Source organism: Heteronotia binoei, chromosome 4 (assembly GCF_032191835.1).
Source record: "Heteronotia binoei isolate CCM8104 ecotype False Entrance Well chromosome 4, APGP_CSIRO_Hbin_v1, whole genome shotgun sequence".
Taxonomy (NCBI): domain Eukaryota; kingdom Metazoa; phylum Chordata; class Lepidosauria; order Squamata; family Gekkonidae; genus Heteronotia; species Heteronotia binoei.
The window spans coordinates 105,373,560-105,384,057 of record NC_083226.1 but is presented as its reverse complement, the minus strand read 5'-3'; the positions used below and the strand labels follow the sequence as shown (position 1 = coordinate 105,384,057).

Genomic DNA, 10,498 nt, shown 5'->3' with positions numbered 1-10,498 from the left:
CCAAAAGATAGGGGGAGGAGACAGGGCGCTTTCCAGACCAATTTTGGCCTCTGAGGGAGGGCTTCTTGGGGCCAGGCCTGGCTAGATTGCCACACCCATGTTGGGAAATTCATGGAGATTTTGTGGTGAAGTCTGAGGAGGGAAGAGTTTGGGGACAGGAGAGGACTCAGCTTAATATAATGCCATAGAATCCACTCTCCAAAGCAGTCATTTTCTCCAGTAGGAGAGATCTCTGTTGTCTTTATTTCAATTGTAATTCTGGGAGGTTGCCAGGTCTTACCTGGAGATTGGCAGTCTTAGGCCTGGAAGCAACTTCTAGGTGATTTGATACCACCTGACATGTCACTGAACTAGGCCTGGCTGCTTGCTACTGTTCAACGAGATAAATCTAGGGAATCTCAGTGAAGCAAAGAGGTACAAGAAAAAAAAAACACCATGCTATGATTCAATAAAGACTTAGTATAAATCTCATTCAGTATAATGATTGCTACCAGTGTTCCCTCTAAGAGAGGCAGTTTGGTATAGTGGTTATATGCACAGACTTTTATATGGAAGAACTGGGTTTGATTCCCCACTCCTCCACTTGCAGCTGGAATGGCCTTGGGTTAGCCACAGCTGTCATAGTTGTCCTTGAAAGGGCAGCTTCTGGGAGAGCTCTCTCAGCCCCACCCACCTCCCAGGGTGTCTGTTGTGGGAGAAGGAGATAAAGGAGATTGTAAGCCACTCTGAGACTCTGATTCAGAGAAAAGGGTGGGGTATAAATCTGCGGTCCTCTTCTATGCTGAGTTATTGTGCGCTAGCCCACAGTTTTTTATCCTCTGGCTCACATGTTTTTGACTTAGCTCAGGAAGGATGGCCCCAGAGCAAACTAATTTATGGCATAGCCAAATCACTTAATGTCAGTAACTCATGAAGTAGAATTTTTGCTCACAAGACTCCACAGCTTAGAGGGAGCATTGATTGCTAGTTTGAATACAGCATATATGGACAACACACTGCAACAAACAATAGGTGTTATCAACCCATACACGGAATTCTTTCCAAAAATACAAATAAAACTTAATACAGTTCCACAATGGTATAGCACTTTTTCAGAAGTCCCTTGTAGGCTTAAGATAAATCCAAATGGTCAGGTCTCTTTTCCAAAGTGTTTCTGATTCATTTCAAGCTTATATCTGATTTTGCTTTTTTTGTTTGCTTGTTAAATATAGTTCCATTGTTGAATTGCATGGTCCTGTGGAAGACTGAAGAAACCTCTGTCACTTTGGAATAGGGAGTTGACCGTTTGGATTCATCTTGAACCTACAAGGGACTTTTGAGAAAGTGCTGTACCTTTCTGGAACTGTGTTAAGTTTTCTTTGTATTTTTTTGGAAAGAATTCCATGTATAAGGTGATAACACCTATTGTTTGTTGCAATGTGTTATCCATATATACCACAATCAAAATTGTAGAAAACATTACACTGAATGAAATTTATACCATCTGTATTGAATCATAACATGGTGTTTTGTTTTTTTTTACTTGTGCTACTACTACTGTTCACCAAAAGCCACCCTATGAAAGCCAGTACAGTGTAGCAGTTAGAGCTTCAGAGTAGAACCTGGGAGACCCAGGTTCAAATCCCCATCTTGCTGTGGAAGCTCACTGGGTGATCTTGGACCAGTGACCTAGCTTCAGCATAACCTATTTCCCATAGTTGTTGTGCAGATAAAAAGGAGGACAAAAGAATAATGTAACTTGCTTTGGTCCCTGCTGTTGACAAAGGTGGGGTATACATGAAGTAAATAAATAACGCTGAAAATGGGAGGCAGATAAAAGGTAGGTTGGTAAATGGCTGAGGAGGAGAGAATGAGACAGGAAAAGGGGGAAAGGATATGGGGAGGAAAAGCAGGCAGAAAGAGGAAATAGTGTGGGGAGGCGGCAGAGGTGAAAGCGTGATGCCACCTTGCAAGTCCTTGAGAATTCTGTACCATGCAAGTGGGGCTTGCCCAGTGGCTGGCATCACATCACTGGGCCTCAGTTTTTCTAAGAAGAGACTGCTGGGGGTGGGGAGGGAAAGCTGAAGACAGAAGGTCAGAGTCAGATGAAGGTAGGCTGGCTGTTGGATGGGAAGCAAATAGGATTGTCATTTCTAGGTTGGAAATTCCTAGATTTGCTGGCTGGAGCCTGGGCAGTGTGGTATTCGAGGAGGAGAGGGACCTTAGAGGGGTATAATGCCATAGATGCCAAAGCAGCCATTTCCTCCAGGGGAGCTAGGGTTGCCAGCTGGGGAATGGAGATCATTCAAATATACAGCTGCTCTCAAGATGTCATAGATCAGTTCCCCTGAAAAAAATGGCTGATTTGGAGAGTAGACTCTGTGGCATTATACCATGCTGAAGATGCTTCCCTCCCAAGGCTCCACCCCCAAATCTCCAGTAATTTCCCAACCTGGAGCTTGCAACCAGGGGAATTGATCTCTGTAGTTGGGAAGTCTGTGGTGATTCCAGGAGATTTCCAGCCCCCACCTGAAGGATGGCATTGGCAATCCTAGAAAGAGAAAAGGAAGCAGGGAAACGGGAGATGCTATGGTGGCTTTTTGTAAAGGGAAAGAGGAGATAGTAGGGCAGGAGGAAATTAGATGCTTCTGATAAGTCATTGTGGGTCCCACTTGTCTATATATCTATTCCTCAAGTGTGGGCCAATCTGGGGATATCTGAATCCAAGGATTTGGCCCACAATAAAAGAAAAAAGATTTTCCTCCAAACCTGGGACAACCCAGGTTTGATGAAAAATATTAAAACTTTAAAAAACACATTGGGAAATTTAAATCCCTCCAACCAAAAACATTGTCTGAACACACAGAGTACTTACTGGAAGACATGGCTCCTGCTGACCAAGGTAAAAGGCGAAACAGGGAGTGGGGGTGACAGAAGATTGCCACAGAGGATGGTGTGTGTGGGGGAAAGCTGATATAGAAGGGGGAGGGAGATTGATAGAAGGGATGGGGGTAGAAAGAAAGAAGGGAGAACAGTGACAGAAAAGGTGGAAGAGAGGGAAGGAAGCAAAGGAGGGGCAATGTCCCCTTCCCACAAGTTTCTTGCGGCTTCCCACTTGTACAGTTCTGAACTTAGTGAGGCTTAGTACTGATTAAACACATTTAGGAATTATACAACACAGATGCAACCCCTATACCCATGCCTTGGCTTAAGCTCATTTAAATGCAGTAGGATTTACTTCTGCTTAAACATACTTCTGACCTGACTGTAATTCTTCATAAACTGATTCAGAAGTTCCATTTTAAAAATTGGTGGAAAATTCTTCAAAGGAAACTTGTTTAGGAACCATAATATAATCAAGATAAGTTAAGACAGCACAAACATACTGGAGGTTGTTCATGATGGACATCCATGCATGACTGAAGATGGAAATTTTCTACTAACTCTAACTTGTCATAACAACCAGATGTGGGCATATAAACAAAAAGTTTCTTTAACAGCAACTGGGATTCCTAACTCTGGTTTGTATGTGATGTTTGAACTGAGACCAGTCACAGGCTTCTTTCATAGCTTTTGAGATCAAATAATTTTAATTGGCTACTAAGTATATTAAAAGGTACATGTTTAAACAAAAGGCATGTTCAGCCTTGCATTGCACTAGTAATGTCTTCGAATGTTGCTCATAAATTGCTATTGAGGCATGGTGAATTATGAATGTGAAGTTAATAGAATGTCCCCATAGTGAGCAACAGAGGAATTAGCACCCAGTCTCCAGTGTGCTCTTAATGTGTAGTGTGATTAATTTTTCCCTTTTGGTAAAACTATACGCTGGTTGTGGGAGATAATTTCAAATAATTGCCTAAACAATGCACTAAACTACATTTGTAAATGAGAGTTTATGTTGCACACAGTTTGAAGAAAGCTATTGATAGAAGATACACACACATGCAAGTTCAGCTGCTGGATGTTCAGTATATGGAATTTATCCAGGTGTGAACTAAATTCCAACACAAAACTTGATACTGACTTGTTCTTTACAACAAATATAGTCAGTGAAATAAAACTATCATGCTTTACAGAACAAAGTGTATAATGGCTCAAGACATGTCATCCAGCTGTAGATTCCTTCTGTTCTACCAGGTAATCTTGTGAAGAGCTAAATCAATCATCAAACCAAACACCAACACAGCTATTGTGAAAGAACATCAAGGGTCACTGACACCATCTGCCATGACAGGAGAATCTTCTGCTCCCTTTTGGCTGTCTTTTTCCTGGATGCAGTGCAGTGCCCTGGGTGTGTGTGTGTGGAGAGGGGGAGAGAGAGAGAGACCCACTGACGCTATGGGGCTATTTCCCCTGGAGCCACAGTAATATTGAAGACTTGGAGCAAACAAGAGGACAGGGCTGCAGGAGAGAGAAGGGCTTTCAAAGTTATTGTTTCTCTAAGTGCCATTAAGAATGATGCCAGCCAGGAACAGCAGATATCTCCTCAGTGAGACCTAAAAACCCCAAGGAATTTCTTGTTGAAGGAAGGAGGGGAGCAGTGAAAGCTTTGGAATTAAAATGCAAGGATGCTTAAATTGTTTAATTTGCTTACACAAAATACTTTGAGAAAATATAGCTAAAAGAAAGTGAATCAAATAAATAAGGAGATGGATGTGAACTGGCAGCAATGAACTGTGCCATCTGAAGCAAAGTTCCACCCGCCTAAGCTGATTGGTTTCAACTGTGCTTAGGATGGCACTGCAAGAGCATGCCAGTTAAGAAGACTAACAGTAGGATGCAACACAAAGAATTCCCCCCTTTTTGCACACAAACAGCAAAAGTGCAAAACCAACATATTTAACTACTCTCCCAAAGCCTTGAATTTTGAACTTTACCTCCTGTCACTGTGCCAAGAAAGAGGCCTCATAATCCTGCCATACAGTAAGCAAATGAGGAAGGAGGAAGCAGAGAGGTTATAGGTGAAGAAGCAGAACAGCAAAGAGACTTCCTGCCCAGCCAAGGACAGGGTTGCGGAACAGGATATTGACTCACTCATAACCTGTGTCAACAGAAGCACCCATTTTAGCTAAATCAAGCCAGAAGTTCTTTAGACTGTAATCCTCCGTCCTAGGTATGCTGCTGACTTGGAAATAAACTTCACTGAACTCAGCAGGATATACTCTTGAGGAAGTCCAGGATCGAGCTACCGTGGAAACAGTCGTGGACTTTATTGCCAACGCAGCAAGTTTGTTGGCGAAGAAATTCAGCTCCGCCCTTGTTTGATCCAACAAGAGCATAAGAACTTTTCATTAGAGAGGAAAAAATACCGCTCTAAGGATTATACCAACTAAGAAGCAGAATATCAGGCGCAAACGGACACCTCCCCCTATATCGTTCACCAAGTGGTGTTCTTGGCCGGTCTGTTTGCGTCCCACTTCGCATTTGCCCTGAAATCTCTAAAGGCAGTAACAGCTGGAGTGGACTCCCTAGAAACGAAGGGGAAGCCGTCACAGCAGCTGCCGCGTTCCCGACGTTTCAAAACACAAAGGAACCTTCTCTTCCCCAGCCAGGAAGCCTGGCTTCCTTTTCTTATTGAAGGCTGCAGTCCAGACACGCTTAGCCGAGAACATCCCCCCTCCCCTACTTTTCTGGACTCGCGTAAAGGATCGGATCGCGTTCCCGTCTGTGCTTAGGGGTGTAGAAAAAAAAATCCTCGTAGGCACTCCCCCCCCCCCCCCCCATACAGCTTCCCCAGGAAATGTCACCCCCTCCCTCTAGCGTGTCGGGGCAACTACACAGCTTGCTCTAGCTGCTCGTGACCATCGCAGCATTCCAGCCAGGCGGTGCGCGGGAGACGGACTAACGGCGACAAAAGCAGCGCCCCAGCCACTGCCAACCGCCGCGCACCAAGCTTCTTCTCCCTACCCGCGGCGGCGCTGTGTGGCAAGCTGGCGGCGTGTTGCAGCCAGGCGCCGCCTTCCCTGCGTGCGGGAGGCGGAGCGCGCCAGTGTCCGGCGGCAGCCGCAGCAGCAGGCGCTGTTGCTGCTGCTGCACCCGCGGGCCAGGCGGCCGGGGCTCCTCCCCGCTCCCCTCTCCGCGCTGCCTGCGAGAGCGCCGAGTGAGTCCCTTTGCCTGTCGCCAGTTCCGCTCTGTAGGGGGCTCAGGCAGGCGGCGCAGGCACGGAGCTGGTGGCGCCTTCCCTTCTCCCGCCCCGGCTGCCTGCCACCCTCTGCGCCGGAGAGGCGAAAGTGGAGCCTGCTTAGTTCCCGGGAACTCCCGTCGGCTTTGGGTCGCACCCAGTAGCGGGCTTTGGGGCTCCTGCCTCTGGTGAGACACGAGGCACTTTCCTGGGCAGGGACCAAGGAGGGAAGGGGAAGTTGCGCTGCCCCGGCCCCGCTTGCGGTCGCCCGGGCCCGGCAGGGAACCGTCGCCCTTCCAGCTGAGCCCCTGCCAGGCGGCGGGCCGGGACTGCTCGGGGCGCGCCCAGAAGTTTAGTTGGACCAGAACCGGAGCCGTGGCTGGGAGGGAGAGGTGCGGGGCGTGATCGCTGGCGGCTCTTCTTCAGCCTGCTCTTCCTTCTCCTTGTCTGGCGCGGCGATGAAGCTGAGCCGGCAGTTCACCGTCTTTGGCAGCGCGATCTTCTGCGTGGTGATCTTCTCGCTCTACTTGATGCTGGATCGGGGTCACTTGGACCACCCCAAGAACCACCGCCGCGAGGGCTCCTTCCCCCAGGTGAGTGGAAAGGTGGACGCCTTCGGCCGCGATGTTCCGCTACCTCCCCCCCCCCCCCCGGCCGTTATTAGAAGGTGGAGGACGTGGGGGTTAGCTTACTCTTGCAAGTGCGAACTCGGAGGACAGAGATGCAGACGCTGTAATTGCAGCCTTGCTAAAATTAGTGAAGATTGGACGCGGAATGCGGCGGCGGGCGGAGGGGGGCAGAAGGGTAAACTTGCTCCCTTGGAGCCACGACTGGATTAGGAAGGGCGTACCAAGCTTCCTCCCCGCCCCGTTCCTGTCCATGCTTACTCGGATGGCGGCCCGCACTGGTTTCTAATTGGACATGTTTTCAAGGAAATGTGCATAGGATTGGGAGGGAGAGATCGTTAGGGAAATATCTGCCTCCTACTTGGGGTTGAAAGGAGTGGGGAGGTGACTTCAGAGTTGGGTAGGGTTAATGCAAGCCAGTCCTAGAAGAGGATGTGAATGCTAAGCGCAGCTCTGCCTTGGAGCCTGATGTTCTCACTGCTGAGGAACCCTAGCCCGGGATTAGAGCAGCTCGTTTCTTGGACATGGAGTGTGTGTGTGTGTGTGTGTGTGTGTGTGTGTGTGTGTGATTTTTGAAAATGTAGTGCCCTGATGAAATCATCATAGGAAATGTCATTGGGACAAAAACCCCTGAACGTCAAGAGTAGGTTAATGGGGTCTGAACTTGCTGAGACTGCCAGGGGAAAAGATCTTAGGGCCTTAGTGAGTATCTCAATGAAAATGTCAACCCAGTGTGCTACAATGGTGAAAAGGGCAAATCCTATCTTAGGGGTCATTAGGAAAGTGAGAATAAAATGGTTGATATTGTAATACCCCTGTATAGATCTTTGTGTGGCCTCATTTGGAATAATGTGTACAGTTCTGATTACTGTATCTCCTAGAGGACATTTCAGAGGTGGAAAAAGTCCAGGGAGGCAACCAAGATGATAGGGGGTTTGGAGCACCTTCCCTATGAGAAGGCTGGAGAATCTGGAAGTTTTCAGTTTAGAAAAGAGATGACTGGGGGGGGGGGGAATCATGATAGAGGTTTATAAAATTATGCATGGGGTGGAAAGAAGTGACAGATAAATTTTTATCCCTCTCCCTGATTACTAGAACTTGAGGACACCAGTGAAATGGATAGGTAGTAGGTTTAAAAAGGTAAAGGTAGTCCCCTGTACAAGCACCAGTCGTTTCTGACTGTGGGGTGACGTTGTTTTCACAATGTTTTCACGGCAGACTTTTTAATGGGGCGGTTTGCCATTGCCTTCCCCAGTCATCTACACTTTCCCCCCAGCAAGCTGGGTACTTAATTTACCGACCTCGAAAGGATGGAAAGCTGAGTCAACCTAGAGCCGGCTACCTGAACCTAGCTTTCGCTGGGATCGAACTCAAGTCATGAGCAGAGGTTAGGACTGCAGTTAAGGGTGGGGTATGGAGAGCCAGTTTGGTGTAGTGGTTAAGTGTGCGGACTCTTATCTGGGAGAACCGGGTTTGATTCCCCACTCCACTTGCACCTGCTAGCATGGCCTTGGGTCAGCCATAGCTCTGGCAGAGGTTGTCCTTGAAAGGGCTGCTACTGTGAGAGCCCTCTCCAGCCCCACCCACCTCACAGGGTGTCTGTTGTGGGGGAGGAAGGTAAAGGAGATTGTGAGCCGCTCTGAGACTCTTCGGAGTGGAGAGCGGAATATAAATCCAATATCTTCTTCTTCAGTACTGCAGCTTTACCACTCTGTGCCATGGGGCTCCATGGCAGTAGGTTTAGGACAGACAAAAAAAGAAACTCTACTTTACGCAGATCCAAGCAGGCAGCCGTGTTGGTCTGAAGCAGTTGAACAAAGCAGCAGTCAAGTACACCTTTAAGACCAATCAATTTTTATTTAGAACGTAAACTTTCGTGTGCCCTAAGCACACTTCATCAGACAAGGAATCCAGCACAGTGAGCAAAGCCGTACATTGCTGAGCAGAGCCATGCATAGCTGGTATATGTATGGCTCTGCTCAGCTATGTATGACTTTGCTCACTGTGCTGGATTCCTTGTCTTATGAAGTGTGCTTAGGGCAGCTTACGTTCTAAATAAAAATTGGTTTGTCTTAAAGGTGCACCTTGATTCCTGCTTTGTTCATGTACTTTACACAGAAAGTGATTAAAGGGTTGAATGCAGTGATGGCCACAGGAATAAACAGCTTTAAAAAGGGATTAGATAGGTTCATGGAGGATATGTCTATCAATGGCCAATAGCCATGGTGACTGAGGGGGAACCTCCACCTTCAGAGGCACTAAACCTCTGAATTCTTGAGACAGAAGGTAGCATCAGGTGAAGGCCTTGGCCTCAGTGGTCTGTTGTTGGACAGGATGCTGGACTAATGGACCACTGGTCTGATCCAGGAAGGTTTTTCTTTTGTTGTGGCTGCTGTGGGCACCCTTTCCATGTCAGCTGTTTCCTAGAAGTGCACCGTGTCTCTTTATTCACTTTTACACATGTGGCCATGTAGGGAAATTCCTGTTTCCCAGTCTTAAATTGAGTGTCACATTGGCCATAGAGCACTTTAACTTTATTCTGTTTGTTTCTTGTATTTATATTATACTCTTTATTTCAGGGGTGAGGGAAAGCGTAGCATAGCCCCATTTTCACATTGAGGTAGGCTAGGGTTATGAAACTATGACTTGCCCAAGGTCATAAAGAGAGCTTTGTATCTAGATTTCCCTGTTCACAAAATTGCCTCCCTTCTGTTGCTAACTTAGAAGTTAGAGCAACATGAAAATACTTGGCTTATTCTCAACTTTTCATTCCTTCCCCCTTGCTGCTTGCTATTATGCATCTGAATTGTTTGAGGCATTTACAATTGGCTGATTCAAGTGAACTCTTGCACTTGAGAATTATCTAGGGGCAAATCAAGGGAAGGGCGATGGAGAGTTTGCTGAGTGTTGTTTTCTTTAGATAAGTAAGTCACTGCAGCCATACTCTGAGATATGAGTTCTGTGTATGTAGAAGTGCGCATCTCAATTAGATAAGGCTTTCCTATGGTAAAAAACTGTTCAGCTTGCCTTTGACAGGATGCTATATTAAGAAGATGAAACTTAAGTTGAAACTAATGGTGAAAGGTGGTTGCCAGCAGGAAAGAGGCTCTTCTTACACTATTTACTTTGATTTTTGAATCAGCATTCTGTAACACACATACTGTTATGAGATTGACAATCTCATAACAGTATGTGTGCTACAGAATTTACTATGGGAGATAAATCTTGCCTTCTTTTAGGTCTGTGATGGTAAGTATTCTTCATTTTGGTGCTGGTAGGTAGTGCAGATGAAAGTGAACACTGCTAGTGTCAAAAATTCACTACTTGGTGCTTTACTATGAAGATGGCATGGCTTTTTCAGTGATCATTGCTTCACAAAAAGATGCTTTGGAAAGCTTTAATGTACTATGGATTGCAAATTAAGTTCAGGGTACATAGGTGGCAATGTACAATAAATACTGACTTTATATATTCAGCTGATTATCTGACCTTGTGGAGACTGACTGATGAAAGACACCTTGGGGTCATGATGAATATCTCATTGAGAATGTCAACAGTGTGTGTAGCTGTGATGAAAAAGGCAAATTCTGTGTTTAGGAAAGGGATTGAAAATAAAAGGGCTTATATGCTAATGCAGGTGTGTCAAACATGTGGCCTGGGAGCTGAATCAGGCCCCTGGAGAGCTCCTATCAGGTCCCCAAGCAACTTGCTGTCATCTGCTTCCTTCTCCCCCTCTCTTGCTTCCTTCTGCATAACAGTGTGCTTTGCC

At 46.4% G+C, this 10,498-nt stretch overlaps 1 protein-coding gene across 1 annotated transcript in view; it reads left to right on the top strand.

Annotated features, from left to right (window-relative positions):
* Positions 1–6,491: 6,491 nt before the first annotated feature.
* Positions 6,492–10,498, top strand: part of MAN2A1 (mannosidase alpha class 2A member 1) — a 113,044-nt gene continuing 109,037 nt past the window's right edge. Inside the window, exon 1 of the mRNA XM_060235616.1 lies at positions 6,492–6,696. Within this exon, the coding sequence (XP_060091599.1) occupies positions 6,562–6,696 (135 nt within the window). The 5' untranslated portion in view covers positions 6,492–6,561. The remainder of the gene's footprint in view (positions 6,697–10,498) is intronic.